This window comes from Leptosomus discolor, chromosome 1, assembly GCF_034619465.1.
Source record: "Leptosomus discolor isolate bLepDis1 chromosome 1, bLepDis1.hap2, whole genome shotgun sequence".
NCBI lineage: Eukaryota > Metazoa > Chordata > Aves > Leptosomiformes > Leptosomidae > Leptosomus > Leptosomus discolor.
This window is the reverse complement of record NC_141391.1, coordinates 95441926-95459915: the sequence shown is the minus strand read 5'-3', so window position 1 is coordinate 95459915 and position 17990 is coordinate 95441926. Positions and strand designations below refer to the sequence as shown.

The 17990-nt window shown below is 39.5% G+C and overlaps 1 protein-coding gene across 1 annotated transcript in view; it reads right to left on the bottom strand.

The window, feature by feature from the left end:
* The window catches only part of USP9X (ubiquitin specific peptidase 9 X-linked), an 80554-nt gene extending 73450 nt beyond the window's left edge, over positions 1 to 7104 (bottom strand). The window contains exons 1-3 of the mRNA XM_086477383.1: positions 6992 to 7104; positions 4960 to 5105; positions 4569 to 4648 (exon numbers count right to left, since the gene is read on the bottom strand). Of these exons, the coding sequence (XP_086333509.1) occupies positions 4569 to 4648; positions 4960 to 5105; positions 6992 to 7087 (322 nt within the window). The 5' untranslated portion in view covers positions 7088 to 7104. The remainder of the gene's footprint in view (positions 1 to 4568; positions 4649 to 4959; positions 5106 to 6991) is intronic.
* Between the last annotated feature and the right edge of the window lie 10886 nt (positions 7105 to 17990).

The window sequence follows — 17990 nt, the reverse complement described above, 5'->3', positions numbered from 1 at the left end:
CTCTGGACTACAGAACTTTGTGGCTGCGACCCCAGAGCTGAGCTGGCTCCACACGCTGGTGTGGCACTGTGCCAGCAAAGCCCCCACCAGACCTTGAGCCTCAGAAAGTGCCTCACGGAAGCCTTTCAGTGGCTTAGCAAGGGCTGGCTCAGACCCTGCAGAACTGAACTGACAGTTGCTGGAGCTAATAAGCTCTGGGGAAACCCACATGTGCCCGTGGGCACAGTGGCTACACATGGCACTCTCAGATTCTGGCAGACTTTCAACAACTCTTAATCATCAGGAGTAAGAGAGTCCCTTTACACCAAGATGCAGCAATGACTCTGTTGTAGTTCACTTCACCGAAATGGTTCCATCCCAAATACCTGGCTAAGAAACTTTGGAACATGACGACACAGATCTGCTGTCCTCGCTTTAGACAGATGGCTAAAAATAACCATTTCAAGAAAATCTGGCTTCAGTGAGGAATTCATAGAAATGCAGATGGATCATCCAAACAGACATGGTCTTTAGACAGGATGCTGGAGACAACTCCCATTAGTGGGTTGCCTAACTTCTGGATGCACATGTGCTTATGCACAGACACGTTTTTTCTTTTTCGGGGCACTAGGGCCTGCCTCTCTTTCCCATTTTGTAAGCCTTTGTAATTCATCAAAAACAAAGATCTGGGATCAAGGTTGAAGGTTTAAATTGTGCAGTGAAATCTCATTTCAGTTGAAATAAGCTACAAATTCTAACAGTTGCCTGGCATCTTGTTTGTGTGTGTGTCGCATTGGAAAGCTTTGGCAGCACGTTTAAAATTAAATGTAAACATTAGGAGCAATAACATCTGCAAAGGTGGAGCAGTGCAGAGTTCTTGGGTGAATTTTGAAAGAGTGGAGAATATTCTAGCCTATAGAAAACCCAAAACATACCATTTAAAAAAAACTTTTAAATTTATAGCATCCAACTCGCTATGATACTTATTTGTGGACCAAACCTCATTACTCAAAACACTTCATAAGTACTCCAAAATTATTATGAAGATAAACACCAGTCTTGCTATTAAACACTATTTTTCAAATAGGTTTTCTTCTAATAGCAAGTAACTCCAGACTATCATTTGATAATCTCATGGCTTGCATAACAAAGAATAATACACTGATGCCTACACATAAAGAGATAATCTTCCATAAATAAACACATCTGCCAGTATGTCACAGTCTAGACAGGATTCATACGACTCTTGTCAAATTTGCTCCTGGCACTTGAAGTTGGTAATGATGACATTTAATTTTTACGAATACTTTCAATTCAGTTCAGTTATGTCCCTTTCAATTTCAGTTCCTGAAAAGATTTAAAGAGGACGCAAATATCATACTTATTTTATAGACAGGGCCACAAAGACAGACAGCAGTTACCCCAGAGTCACTCCAGAATGCCAATGGCCACTGGCAATGTTAGGAATAAATGCTACTTAAGAACCCCAACCACTAGAAAAAGGTGTTTGATAAAAATTTAGTGTGCTCTTTTTAGCTTTTGCTGCTCCACAATCTAAATGAGTAACAGACTGCAATGTAAAATTTATGTAATTCAACAGCTGGTTATTCTTCAATTTCTGCTTTCAGTTCTTCCCTTTTGAAACAAAACTCTCCAGATTAAGAAAAATGCCCATAGACAGGTAGCAAGGTGTCCAATCGTAGATCTTACTGAGATAATGGAACAGATTTTCAATTTGTTAAGAAATGTACATGACAGAATAATTCATATTCCCTCTCTATATATACACAGTTCTGAAACAGCGTCCGCCAAGTTTCGAGCTACCAAAACAGTGTCAATTACACCAAGTGAGCACCCTATCATATTCCTTGAGCACTGGAAGTTATTTAAAAAAGAACCATCTGAGCCATCACGCAACTTCAAGCAGTGAGGGAAAAAAAAAAAAAAAAATCAAATCTAGGATGTAACTGTAAAAATAACAGTTAACAAAAAACTACTTCTAACATCTTTCCTTGTTTTCTCCTTAGCCAGTAATCCTTGCATACGCTCACAGTTAGGAATTCATCTAGAGGGCAAGAGGAAGCATAATTAGACAGCAACGCAGAAGCCCCTTTTCAGAACTGGGCATCAATGACTTAATAAAAATCAAAGTGCATAAAGCATATGAATAGATTTCCACTGTTTTTCACAACTTAGAGGAAAAAGACATTTTTTGTTTGGGAACTTACTCTAAGTCTGATGCTTTGGAGAGGTACACTGACGTTAGAAGTAGCCAAAAATCTCATTCTGCTCTCATTAGTTCATTGCACCGACAGCTTTTTTGGGTTTCTTTGTTGTTTTTTTTTTTTTTTTTTTTTTAAAGTGACTTAACAGCTGGCAGTACATATTATCTCCTCTCTCACAAATCACAAGCAAAGAATTTCTTTTTTTGCTGCACTGTTCCAACAGGCCAGACAAAGAGTGCTGCCTTTTCTTTCCATAAGTTGGCATTTCTTTCACCCCTGAACAGATGAGATCACTTGAAAATTCTACACTCACCTGAGGATTCCTGCCAGACCTAGCTACATGCAAAGGTAACAATTCTAAACGCAACTATGGCTGATCAATCAGTGTTGGCAATAACACAACATTATCCTGTTTTAGATCACAAGGGTGCACCCCAACTTTTCTCCAGAGTGCTCCAAAGCAAATCAGAAAACAATCAAGATAACCCAGAATACCAGGACGGACCACAAGCAGCTTTTTGTTCTTAAAACTGCCTAAGAATAACCCTTATTAACACGGAAATTAAGTCGTCCTGGGCAAGCTCTGAGAAAGTAAGGAAGAGGGACTTTGTATCTCACTATATTTAAAACACATCTACCTGGGAAGTGTAGATATCCTGGAAAAATATTTTTATCTGACTTCTGGTATTACTCAAGTACTGATGCAACAAATACTGACTGGAACAAGAGACCAAAGCAACTTTCCAGGACAACAGAACTTACTAGAACGCATGATGAACTTGTCAATCTGACTAGTACAATTTAGCAAACTCATACACAGTCCCGATAGGAAATCCTCCTAATTCCAAGCAAATCAGACACACCAAGTGTGGTGGTTTGCTGCCTGGCGGGGTTTTGGTAGCGGGGGATGGGGCCACAGAGGTGGCTCCTGCAAGAGGCTTCGAGAAGCTCCCTCGGCTCCAATTTCGGACCCACCTCTGGGCAAGGCCAGACCAATGGCGCCTCTGCGAATATTTAAGAGTGAAAGAACCCGTTGATTGCCGGCTTTTGTTTTGTCTGTGTTGGTGAGCAGAAGTGAGGAGGGGGGTGGGAGAGACAGAGCCACCTGAGTCAGTGAGAAGGAAGGAGAGGGGGAGCTGTGCCGGCGCAGGGGTTCCCCTGCGGCCCGCGGTGGGGTGGCGGCTGAGCCCCCGCAGCCCCTGGAGCCCCGTGGCGACCCAGAGGTCGCCCTGCAGCCCGCGGAGGGCCCCGGGCCGGAGGGGCAGGGACCGGGCCCGGAGCAGCCGCGACTGCGGCCGCGCCGGAGCCGCTCGTCGGTGGGAGGGCGGCAGCCCCGGGAGGGACCCGCGCTGGGGGGTTCTGGGGAGCTGCGGCCCCGCGGGAAGGGCTCGCCTTGGGGCGGTGGGTGGAGGGCTGTCTGCCGTGAGAGGGACCCCGCGGTGGGGCAGGGGAGGGCTGCGAGGGCCCCTCTCCCTGAGGGGGAAGGAGCAGCGGAGACACCTTGTGCCGGCCGGGCTGTGACCCCCATTCCCTGCCCCTGCGCTGCTGGGGGGGAAGAGGGAGCAGAGCTGAGCCCGGGGAGACCGGAGGGGGGGGGGGGGGGGGGGGGAAGGTGTGTTGTATTTAAGACCTGATTGTATCTCTCATTGTCGTTGATGGTGGTGGATCTGTGTATTAAATGTGCGCTGTTATCCCCAAGTTGACTCTTTTGCCCGTGACCATAGTTGGTGAGTGAGCCCTCCCTGTCCTTTGTCTCGACCCCCAAGCCCTTTTGGTTGCATTTTCTCCTCCCTATCCCTCAGGGGACGGGTAGTGGTGAGCGAGCGGCTTCGTGGGGCTTTTGTTGCCAGCTGGGTAGGCTCAAACCACGACAGCAAGCAACGTGGCAGAATTACCAGTCTTAACTCATGCTGTTTACAATTCTAACTTTTCTCCAAGATTCTCAAAAGTATGTATGTGCCAAATTTTAACAAAAATTTATGGCAAGACATTTGGAAAGCTAGATTATTTTTTTTTTAAATGCCAATTTTTGAGTTTTAGTATCTGTTACATAAACACCAAACCCACTAGGTCTGATATCAAAGTGAATACAGGAAACAGGTAGGACAGGAATGACAGGATTTTTAATGCTGTGAGCTTAGTCAACTTCCCTACTTATGCTAAGGCACCTAATTTCTAACCACATTGATGGCTTTCTAGAATTTCTGATCTATGAAGGTTCTGCATACCACTGTGACAGAATCTTCAGGACTAGGGTTGTAACAGAAGTAATTAAGGATTTTTAAGCCTCCACCAGGGATTCAAAAGAACGAGAAAAGACTTCACACACTGGCCCAATAATCATTAATTGTCTTTTCAGCTTACCTTTTTTACTCAAGTCAATAGCAGCTTCTAAAAGAACTTCTAATTCCCCTTTCGGCAATACAGGAACAACCCATCGAGGCCTATATTCAAAAACAAAACAAACCCCACTGTATTTCAATTGTGAGTCTTAAAAATCAAGAGTCCTTGCCCCTTTGTAATGATTTTAATACAGAGTAAGAATATACATTTTTTTAAAGGACCTGATGAGCACTCCATTTAAAAAAAAAAACAAAAAAACAAAAAAAACCCCACCACAAACCTCTGATTTGAGCCTCTTTACAACTCTAAGTATTTCAAGAAATCTAGTGAAACAAAGATGCAAGAATCCTGATTCCACTATCAAGATATTTGCACAAATACTCTACACCCTCTGACAAAAGTGTGGAAATACCTGTTGATCATGTCATCCAGCTTTGCCAGGTCTGTGTGTGGAAATGCAGGCTCCTCATCTTCAAGCTGGGGTGGAGCATCTCCTTGGCCCTGCTCATCAGGCGGGGTAGCTGGGGAGTTCTCATTGGAAGAATCAGGTGAAGAAGTCTAAAATTGGTATGGAAAATACTTTAGATACTGTCTGCACTTATGTGCAACTTATTTTGGCATTTTTCCTTCACATGTGTTTCAAAGAATCACTTGGAAGTACCTGTCATCATAAAATACAATAAAATCATTTGATTTCAGATTTATTAACAAAAAACAATAGAGCATTAAATGTGTTATATGTTTTCTATCTCGACAGTTTAAATATTAAGCTACTTTCCCAGTAAGGAAAGGGTTTGGTTTTTTTTGTAACAGACCTCTTTGCAGCAAACCCCCTATCTAGAAGGTGAAAGTAAAGACTACATGGATGTTGTAGCTTCTACAAATCTTCTGCAGAAAAGATGACTATTTCAGGTAGACAAACTTCAGCAACAGCGCAGAAGAAAATCATGAACATTTTCTGAAAAAGTTTGCTAAAAATGAGTAACACACTACCACAGCCGGCTACTAACCAGCCTCCAAGAACATGATTAGTTAAGCCCATTTTGATGGGCCAGGCAAAATACAATGCATTTTGTAGATCCACGCTTATTCGTGGATAGAAATAGTATGAAATGACAATAATAAAGATTCAAATCAGAACAGCAAGATTTAGGAGGACAAGGGAAGACCAGAACCTCAAGAACATTTTTGACATGTTGTACTGTGTCCAGTTAGCATGGAATTTTCTTCGCAGCACCTTGTATCGTGCTGAGTTTTGGATTAGTGACCAAAACAGTATTGATAACACACCAGTGTTTTGTCTGTTGCTGAACAGCGCTTACACAGATTCAAAGCCTTGTGTTTCTCACTTTGGCCCCCATCAAAATGTAGAGTGAGGGTGGGCAAGAGGCTGGAAGGGGACACAGCCGGGACAGCTAACCTGAACTGACCAAAGAAATACTCCATACTGTACAGTATCATGCCCCACAATTAAACAGCGGGGGCAAGTTTTTTCCAAGGTAGCTGTTGCTTGGGGACTAGCTGGGCACCCATCAGCTGGTGATGAGTGACTGCATTTGCATCAGTTGTCTCCCCCCACCCCTACCCCTTCACTAAACCACCTTGCATGTCAACTCATATGATTTCTCACTCCCACGTCTCACTTTTCCCTTTCGATTCTCTCCCCTACCCCACTGAGGTGGAGGGAATGAGTGACAGGGTGGAGGCTCACCTGGCAGCCAGGGTCAGCCCACCACACATGTTCCGAAGAACAACTCATTCTCAGGAAGTTACAACCACTAAACCTTATGGTATGAACCAAATATTATCTTCATACCAAATAAAATGACAAAGTGTGGCTTTTCTTTTAAATGAGTTTGGCTGCACTGTTCAAAAACATCTTTTCTGGTATTTTTCCCCAACAAAAAAAAATCATCACGTTATGATGCAGTATTTGAAAGGAGGATATCCTGTTCAACAGGAACATGGTAAGTTGTTCAGAAGTCTAGAACAATGAACAGAGACCTAGATGGAGCTGGACTTGAAGAGCTGATACCTGCTTACAAGCTGTGTTATCCAAAAAGTGTTTTTGCAGAACTGAGCATAAGCTGAATTCACAGAGAGTAGTGTTACCAGTCTGCTGCAGGTAAGTCTACAATGTGGTTCTGAGGAAGCTTCTGATATTACTCCAAGAAGGCTCCTTATCCAAAATACGTATGCTTGAGAGAACTATGCCACCGCCTGAAAAGGGAGCATCTTTTGGAATGCAGTGCTCCCTAACTGTATCTACTTTGCCAATAGCACTGCCTTCATCCCTCAAAATCTTTTTGTACTTCCAGACACACACACAGAAATATCTAACTTAACTAGACATCTCTAGGAATATACAAATTCAAATAATTCAGAAACTACTTCTAAAGCATTAACCCCTTTATTTTTAGACAGCTTGACTGTTCATACCATACCTGATTCTGCTGGAGGGGAGGCTGGGACTGTCCATCAGGAGCCTGGCCCTGGCTATCATTCCCTCCTACCGGAGAGCCACGAGTCGTGGCTGTCATACTCGACACAGGGCAGATCTTTGCAATTTTGTCTGCTTATGTAGTTGTTGTGAGAGAAGAAATTATAGTCCACTTAGTAAAGTTGAAGTACCAGCATATGCTTGCCTTAAAAAGCTCCAACTCAAGAACATGCCATCTTGCAGAGACCATTGCATAACCTGGAACAACAAAAAAAAAAGTATGCTATATTGACACAGGCATATAAAAGGAATCCATACCTGGAAAACAACACTACAAAACCAAATATACTGCTATGAAGAATCTTTTATTTTAGACTTAGTAATTCTTTTTATTGAGTACAACTGACATCAGAGGACTGTAACGTTTGAAATATTTAACGCGATTTTAATGTTCTAAGTAAAAATCACACTGATAATTACTTCTATGCCACGAGAAACTCACACACATCCAAAATGCAGCTGTTTACTCTGACTCTGTTGTGCCTGAATTGCTACAGTAGATTTTTCAATTTGAATTCAAGGTGCTGATCGAAGTTTGTGTAGAAATGACCTGGTTAAGAGCATAAACAGCCAAATTTGTCATCTTTTCCAATACTCTTCTCCTGATGCTGTCTAACTGCAGATGTCTGAGGGAGTTAAGAGATTGATTCTACCTCAGCTAACACTAAGAGAGACCCTGCAGCCAAACTTCTTCGATAAGCACATAAGTATTTGCCTGTACTCCCTTCTTCCAGCACGTGCCTATGAAAGCCTGGGTCCACTAGCCTATCAGGCCCACTACAAAACCCATCACATCCCCACCAAGTATTTCAGTGGATTAAATGAAGAAAATTCTGACATCAGATTTATTTGTTGATCTCATACTCATGATATACCAACAGCTCAATAACCACTATATATTTCAACTTCATTGTGTTAAATACAGAAATAAAAAGTTGCATTAAGATATAGCAGCACTTCCACTCTATACCACAGGGCACTGTATAACCGCAGAAAACGAAATGTAATTTTCCAGAGCAACTCAAGACTTCCAAGCACCACATTAACCAACAACAGGACTCAGAAAGTTCAAAAGCCAAGCGGGGTGGTAGAAAGAATTGTATGAGCTTTCAGCAAGATTCATTTGGCAGCGCTAAATTCCTGAGTCAATTAGCAAAAGCTTCAAGTTAACAAGTTAGAGTGAAATTTCTGCTGTAACACTATGCATATTTTTAAGTGTTTTATTATGATGTCTCATCTCAAATTAATTTTCAATGCTGTTATCTTTCTCCAAGAGACACTTTAAAATCCTTTCGTAAATTTGCAAGTTGTTACATACACAATAAAAATCTTGACCGAATACAGTATTCCTGCCCTGCCCAGTCTCCCATATTAACAGCATCAAGAAACTTAGAGATCTCTAATACTGTCACCAAAATAATGTTCACTTTTGAACAAAACTGTATTCTTTAAATACAGTCAGCTGTAATCCATCCTCACCCTTCAGAATTAATTCATAGGACTTAGTAAGCCTGCTAAGTCCAGAACAAAGGCATTATCAACTCAAATTTTCTTTAGGAAGAAACTTATTTTTTAAATGCAATTTTTAAGATTAGCTTATTTCGGCTGGTGCTCTTTTTTAAAATGTCCTCCTGAGTATTTAATTGTTTTCTATTGATGTTTAGAAAGAGCACTAGGTAGAAAGTATTAGCCAGACTAAGTTTCCTGCCTTATATACACACACACACACACTCTGCAGCCTACTACAGTTCAATGCAGTCAGATCCCCTGCACTACCTGACTGAGACTTCTAGGTACTTGCATAAACCAATGAAATCAAATTTCTGCCAACTAACATTGTACTTTTCAACAGCCCTAAGCCAGCTACCACCACAACAAACCTTCTTTAATCACCACCATTCTTCCTTAATAAGTGGTTCACAATACAGCCACCCAAAAAGTTGTGCTGGCACGAGTGAGGTAGCAAAGCAGCACAAAAAGGGCGAAACAGCTCCTTTCAGCAGCGATCCTGGCCTAGCTTGGCTTAAACTGCAGAAAGAAGTGACCACTGGCAGCTGTGGTTCCACAATAACTTACATCAAGCGCAAACTGCTTCAATCTAATCCCAAACTTACAAAGACTGTGGTTACCTTTCAGTTTAATTACCTGAACTGGTGTACTGCAAGGGAAAAGTGTACTCATTCTAATGCCAGCCAGGGAGCCAGGACAAAGCTGCAGCTCTCCTGATTGACTTAACACTAGTGTGGATTTACCCTCAGATTTTGCCTCTGTGCTTAGTGGAAGGGTCTGGGCAAAGCATTCCTGTAAGGTCCTTTCTGCTCAAGGCAAGTGACAATTTAACTAGGATATACAAGAAAACTACTACTGAAATAACTAAGTTACTCAAAATCTTGCAAATTCAAAGAGCAAATCAAAATCTGTGTAACAAAAATATACAGAGTTTTTTAGACACTTGTAAATACAAACATTTACATAAAGGACTAATGTATCTTTTTCTTTCTCTTAGTATTTGGTGACTGCTTGCTTAAGATCTAATCGCAGTACTCTACATATATATTACTTAAATGACTTTCCCAGAAGAGTGAGTTCAGGGCCTCCAGATATCACTTGGCTTGGCCATGTGCGTAAGAGAGGGCCAACTTCCTAAGGGAGTTCATGACTTCCGCCACCCCATTTGTGTGACGTCCTCAGAGACACAAAAGTAACTCCAAGCTGTGCTGCAGCTAAATAAAAACACTCCATCTCCAATAAATGTTCTGATTACTTCTTGTAGTATCTACATATTCTACGCTGCAAGGATATCCTTGTTCAGGTGTTTTCCTTCTAATTAGAGTACACAAACATCTTTTTGTAAGCACAAATCATCATCCAATTCATGCATTTTAAACATTAGAAGCAAGCAGTTTACTAGTGCCGTTTTCAGCCAACGATTTAACCATTTATGTTTTAGAGAAAACATCAAATTGCATGCCCACAGAGAACACACTACTGCTTTAGTCTTTCTAGAACTTATGAACCATGAAATTTTGAATTCCCATCATTTCTTTAATTTAGACTATTCAATTTCAATTTTTTAGAGTTAAAACTCACCAAGGCACAGTTTGGCTCAGCTCAAGAATAGCCTTTACACTTATTTATAATTAATTTGATTATTTATAAACAAATGTAAACCAATGCAGTGACACCTTGGTTTCGAGTATACAGGCAGCCCAACAGAAACAATTTAAACTGCCTGTATCTGGCTGAATTCTAATGGAGACTGTATTATTTTTTATATATGTCTTGTTTCTACTATATTTGACTTGGGATTCAGCACACTAAGCCATGTTAAAAAAAATTATCACCTTTACCCAAAGCTTTGAATGGATGTTTTGTAAGAGTGTGAAGATGGAGACAGATGCCTATTAAATTACAAACTCACTACTCCTTTGTTAATCAAGTGATGCACGAGGCTACGAAGATGGGGTCAAATTAATCCCACTGACATTCACTTTTGATTGCCAACTGTGCAAATTCCAATCTGCCATGCTTTTATCACCTCATTACGCGACCCTGACCAACCACTAAATTATAAGTGAAAGAGAGCTTTTGCTTCACCTGACTCCTTGTAATTTTAGTAACACCAGGAAAACACGACTACAGCTTTTTTGACTCCGCATGCTCCCCATTCAGAAGACACCCCCCACTGCAAGCAGCATCCCACCAGAGCACCAGCAGACTGCGCCGGGCAAGGCTCTGCCCTCTGGGAGAGCTTTTGCTGCCAGGCTCAAGCATTCAGTACAGCTGCACATCTGAGCATCTGAGCCTCACCTCAGCTTCCACAGCCAGCAACCTCACGCCAGAGCAGCAGGATAGGTTAACGTTGTTTGGGGAAGAAAAGAAATCTAGCACGTTTTCAAAAGCTAGGGGAAAAAAATATCAAGACATAGGTTCTTGGGCAAGTGCTAGATAAGAAACAAGTATGTACATACTACTCTGTTACAAGGTAACATGTAACAGCAAATACAAAGGATGGCATTTCAGCATATAACGATCCAGGAACATATATCATTTTCTAATACAGCTGACTTCTAGGACAGCTTTCATCTGAGTTTCTCAAAGTTATCTCCTCAAAAGTAACCGGAATACCCCGATACATACAGCCTTTCTCCTCAATTAGCTACTTATAATACAGAGTCTCAGAAAAAAAGAAACGCAAGGTGACAGTAGCAGACCTCAAAATACAACGTATTATTCATGTGCATTACCTAAGTCCTATCTAGGGACACAGGCCTATCTTTCCTTTATTTAAAGTTTTCTGGTTATATACAAGTGAGGATACATGCCACAAAATCTACTTTGCAATGTGGTAACAATGTATGCCAGGATACCAGTCTACTCAATATCTAACAACAGAGCTTTCTAAAAATCATACAATTCTGCTAAGAAAAAATATTTTTTTTTTCCCTGCAGAATTATTTATAGAATGATGTTCCTATCTTAATGGAATCTCACAGTAGATGCGCTTTTTCATCGTTACATGCTGTACTGCAAAAAAGCTTAACTGCAGCAGTACAAATTTTATGTTGAAAGGTATCACGGATTTGTTTCATATAGGATTCTGGGAACTGCCTTCTTAAAATCCTAATAAATACTGACTCATCACAAGGGTTATGACGCCATTCTAGTCTAAAAATTCTAGACTCGGGAATCTAACCTTCTACTCTATTCCTTTATTTCAATCAAAACGCCTTCTCATCCAGAAACACCTCTCCCAAAACTGTAACAGTGACCTAATTCAGTAGTTACAATCTATACACACCCCCACACATTTACCATTTTCTTTCTTCTCTGTGCCTTGTGTCTTTCAGGAAGGAGGAAATTATTTATATAATCAGAATAGAAAACCGGTGGTCCCAGCAATTTGCTCATTAACACTTACATGCACTAAAACTGAAATCTATTCAATGATTAATGAAAAACTTGTCATTAAGCTACTATTCAGTAGAGCAGTTAAGAGTCTGACTTTCAATGTTTAAAAAATACCTGATAACCGGTCAGAGAAAAGGTTATTTCAAACAGTTTATATTATGAAGACAATTAATTTAGATTCCGCTTCCTAGTAAAGAAGTGAGTGTACATGGGACTTAGTCAACGGCACCAGGCTCCAACAAATTATTTCACAGCAATAGATTTCTAAGTGATAAAGTTATATTTTGAATAACTATAATTGTTACAAACTATTCTCATTGAAAAATAGGTTACTTCAAGTAAATTTTTTCATTGATCTTTTCACACCATACCTCTGAAATTAAAATACTTGGCAGTATAAACTTCTGCAACAGTGGGAACATCCATGCAAATGTACCATTCCATTTGCCCTCAATATCATATAACAAAATAAAGAGGGATGTCCTAAAACATACTTCAGTTCTTTTGGGATTTTCTTTTTTTAACGTTAAAGACTAAGTGTAGCTAAGCTACATCTACTTAATGGTATGCAACTTCACTTCATACAAGATGCTCCTGCACTCACCATTCACATCAATTTAAGGAAGCAGTAAAAGCACGGGAAGTGAACTTCCAAAAGAAAGCATCACTGCTTATTGACAGGTCAAGGGCAAAGCAGAGGGAACACATCTCTCAACCCACAAATATGGTCTCAAAGGAGTCATCTTAAATGCATACAGATCTTCAAGTACCAGCTAGGCAGCATGCCATGCTGAAAAGACCAGAGAGGAATGCTGCAGAAAATGCTAGTTTTAAGCAATGATGTTTCCTCCTCCTGAGGCAAGAAATATGAGTATTATCTGTATTACAGACTTACAGGTGTGACAGCCTGATCCTACTGTCTTCCGCCCATATTTTAGAGCACAGGGGAACTTATGCAGAGGTCTGGTTGAAAATTTAAAGTTCTGAGGACATTCAAAGATTGAAGCCTTAGTGTGAATGAGATTTGGGGAAAACGAAGTTCAACCACCTCAAAGAAATGAAAACGCTGTATTTACACCCTGTGTTAAGAGAGATAAAACACTCTATGTGGCATAATTCAAGAACAGGGATAAAGAATTCATTATTTCTCCCATCGCTGTTACAAAACCAAACAAAACCACACAACTAGACGTAGAAGGCTTAATGATACAAAGAACTTTTTTTTTTCTTTTTAATATAGCTCTGTTACAGCAAACCCACATGGATTATTTCATCTTTTAAAAAAAAATTTCCAAACAGAAAACTGGGCAATGGTACTGGTTTCTCACATAACTGGACTTGCGAAATACTGATAAAGAGCAGAATCTGACTACATTTAACTGTTTCAGGTATAACAGGGAGTCCAAGCTTATGGTTCTCCCATTCCCTTTTCAGGTAATCAGAAGTCAAGTCTCTCCTCAGGCTTCTCTGGCTAAAGTTGACCCCCTTCCATCAAAATTTTTTCAGTCTCGATATAAAATTCACATTGAAACACCAAGCTTGGAGACCAAGAAATTCTAACCAAAGCAAACTGAATTCAAGCTAAGGCTGAGAATGCAGTACTTGGCCCTGCACAGGCAACAAAACTGACATACTCAAAATGTATTAACTTCTTGTTTCCACATGGAATAACTTCCCAAAAGACTCCAAAATAAGTAAGGAATTCCTTTACACCACTCAAAGGACTGTCTTACTTCATGTCAATAACCCATGAAGGTCAGGCCCTGAAAGGGAACTGGACAGCAGCAAAAAGTGGTTTTTAGAGAAAGACATTCACTTGCCAATAATTCTTGAGGCATTTAACGATTACACAGTGTACCAATGGTGACTTAAGGTACATGATGCTTTTTCCCAGATAATGTAAGGAGAGGTCAGGTCTTCAGATCACATACTTAGTTCTGGCTACCAAACAGAAAAGTCTATTTCAGTTCCTGCTCTGAAGAAGTGTTCTGCTCACGTGACAGTAAATGGAAAAGAATGCCAAAGACACAGCACCAAGAAAGCATGCAGTCAACACCTTACACACAAACCCATCAAATGTTAAGACAAGTAACCATGTTCCCTTCAGTGACCTGCAGCCTTGCTGAGATGCTGTTCTGCATGTGTACGTTTCAGGCTGCTGTCACCAACAGACCACTGAGCAAGACTGGGCCTCTCCCCCAGTACGACCATTCCTTCACTCTCAGGAGCTTTCAGTGGGAGTTCAACTGGTATGAAACTGTATCCTCAATGACATTCAATATATCTCAATGACAGAAGGAGGAGGGAGATAAAATTTACAGCCCCTGCAATTCTATTATTTAATTATTGGTTTAAACATTTCCAAGTGACTAAGAAACTACATTCAAGGTGCTGGTAAGTAGCTAGATAATGTGGGGTTTTATGCTGGGAGATGAGAATTTTGGTCACGACAGTAGAACAAACCAGACTTACCAAGAACAGAATGAAGTCAAGTGAATTAAAAAAGCACCAGTAAATGCATGCACTATAACCCGAGAAAAGCAAACTTTGCAAGTCACTTCTATCTGGAAAATGCTAACATTATATTAAAAACTGCTTAAATGTTTTGAACTATGACTTTCACTTACAGTGAAGCCCTTTTCTTGAATTCACAACGAACATGCAAAGAAGTGGGGAAGTCTTCCTTTTACCTTCTATTAAAAGAACAAGGTACAACAAGAAACAATCTCAAAACTAAACTAAATTAAAATAAAAAAATCAGACCTAAGAACTTTGATATGTACATTTGTTTCAGACAGAGTCAGATTGCTCAGCAATGATACACTTTTTTCCAATTATGCTACAGTTTATGTATGCAGGAGGCTGCCCTTCTGCAACCCAAAAAATGTGTTCTTGGCAATGTAGCCAATTAGGACTGAGTTGATAATTGTGGGTCCAACTGCAACCTCAGTCCTTTACAGGCAGCAGAAGAACACTGTAAGCAAGGATAAAACATGGTTTAATGTTTACGTTTAAATAATGTTCTAGATTAAAACGAATAAATGCATTTGCAGTTGATACTCTTAACATCTATGGAGTAATTATTATTATATCATGTCTACTTATCAGTACTTCAAGAAAATAGTGTGTCTAAAATTTGCACCAAAGACTGATTAAATGTTTTTCACTCCTTATTTCTGATTATTAAATCTGTAGTTTGGTCATGGCCATATCAAATATCTCAAGCTGTTCATCCAATTCTAAAATGGGTGTAATAGTTAATCAAAATGTTAATAATTGCAAGATGTTACGTTACTACACTTCTAAAAAAAGATTTAATCTTACTTCATTTTAAAAAGGGATAATTAACTTTTAATGTTACTTCATACACAATTTGACTGCTCTGCCTTTTTGCTACAACGAGCATTATTATTGGATGCTCAAAAGTCAATTGGAAAAAAATCTAAATATGTTCTCGGTATTATGGGTAGCAAAAAATATAAGCTTAATTTCATTTAATTAATGAAGGTTTTTCTCAGCAAGCCATAAGTTTATACAGCAAAGCACTAGGGACTGGAGGAAATTTACACATGTCTGAGCACTGAGGTTATCAATGGCTTCTTACTCTTTGCTGAAGCACACTATAAAAGGGGAGTGAAAGCTTTGGGAACGTACACCTCATTCTTCTTGCACTTAAAATTTAGTTTTGGCTAAACATATTGCAATATGCAAACAGAATGATGTATCGCAAAATATTTTTTTCTTCATGCAATTCATTTAATACATGGCCTCCACATCTATTCTAACTTATTATCCTTATTTTTCATCTAGTATGTATTTCCAAGTGCACACGTATGATTATAATTCATAATCAATACACTGAAAACATCCTAGCAACCACCATATAAATCATTAAATGTTAAACATCTCAGCCTCTTTTGCCATGATATTAGGTAACATTTCTGCTCTGAATCTAAACACAAAAGATGCATCAATGTCATAACAAAAAACACAGTTTCCAATATCTATAATGTAATATATTAGCAGTGGGGTTGGACTAGATGATCTCCGGAGGTCCCTTCCAACTCCCACCGTTCTGTGATTCCGCGATTTTAAAATCAGAAAACCGAGATAAGCTGCACTCAAAGAGTTTTAAGATATGATCAATAATCCTGAGAAATCTACAGACATAACTTCTACTAAATCTTGAAAAACAGGATATAGTCCAAAATAGCAGAGAAGGGGCGAGGAGGGAGCGGGGAGAGTAGGGGGAATGGAGATAAACAATCAAACTACCATCTCTGGACTTAAACTCATTTACTGAAACTCATAGTCACCAATGCAACTTCCTATAGTCTAATAAATAAGATCGATTTAATGCTTTTCTTTATCGTAAATACGAAAGATGTCAGAGACTACCTGAATTTCTCTACTGCACTTTTACACATCTGTCTGGTTAAATCTACAGTAAACAAAACAGATTTTTAAGGAAAAAAAAAATCTCCACTGATTGAAACCGGAACTATTAACACAATTTTAACGGAGAGGGACAACATTCCAAGCGAAACCCTTCACGTATCAATTCTCAATCTCATACTACTCAATATTACTAATAGCATGGACAAAACTATAAAATTACTAATAAATTTTGCACATGCCACACAAATTAATGGGGTGATAAACAATGAGAACATGTCAGAGTAAACTGGATCATCTGATAAGCCTGGCACAACAAAATCTGCGCTAACATAGACAAGCGTCAGGTCATTCACCTAGAAGAAAAGGACACACAGAAAACTTCATATATATTGGGAAACACGACTAGAAGCATGGTTATGCTAGAAAAGCAGCTGCATGAGAACACCACAATTGCATGTTTGTAGCAAGAATAAATCTCAGGACCGCTGTCTTTTTAACAGAAGCACGTAATTTCGGTCGTAGAACTGATAAGAAACTTGTGAATTACAGCTTTTTACATCTAGGGGGGAAAAAAAGTAGCAACAAAGATACCCTCCACACCAATGAGCTGCCCCAGCGAGATGAGTGCAACATGCTGAATCAAGTATCTGAACCCGTTACAAGACTGGCCACAAGAACACCAGAGACCATCCACTTCCAAGGCAGCTTAGTTGTTCTGGGGTTTCCAACTGCTATTTATCTCATTCCCTTGAAGTAAGGGAATAAAGATGTCTTTTTAAGACTGCTATTTCTACTCCCTTGAACTTTTGTGCCTATCAAAGGAGAAAAAGAACTGGGAAGGCAGCAAGCAAGTAGTATATGAACTGTCTTTCTAACAGATTTTTTTTTTATTATTTTTTTTTTTTTTTTCAAAAAAAGCAATAATTGCCAATCAAGCACATCCACAAAATCAGAAAAAGCAGTCAGGCCCTGACTTTTCCCTACAACTTTGAAGAAAAGGTACACAATTTTCTATCCGTGATATAACATTTCCTTTTCAGTTCTGAAGGCCCAAGTTATAAATATAGTAAGTTATTATTTCATGCTGAGAGCTTTTAAGCTGTAGACTTCAAGAACAGAACCAATACATCTAAAATGTGTTTTGCAAATCTTTGGTTTGTCACACAAGAAAATATTTCTTGGCTGTTTGAAACAGCACATAGAGCTAAGACGACCAGCTGATACCACCACCGACTATATACAGCTACACTTTCAACTAAAAATAATGTCCATACACAGAAACCATCTTTAAACATAACTTTTAAAGTGTAAATGATAAAGAGTTATATATTCAGTAACAGTATGTTTCATACCAAGCGGGAAGGCAGGATGCTGAATGCATTCCCAGAACACCAGGTAACAATGAGTAGTATTTCCATCCATTGCAATTCTCCCAATATAAGGGGTTAGGAATTAGTTCATCGTATGTTGGAAGATACAAGTACCATGACATTGTTATGGTATTTTGCATTGAAAATTAAAGCAGACAGCAGACATAAAATATAGACAAAATACAAAACTAAATGGGGAGGAAGGTCTAGGTTTAATAGGTTTGAAACAAAATCAGTAATAGGAGGGTATAAAAAACCCTACCA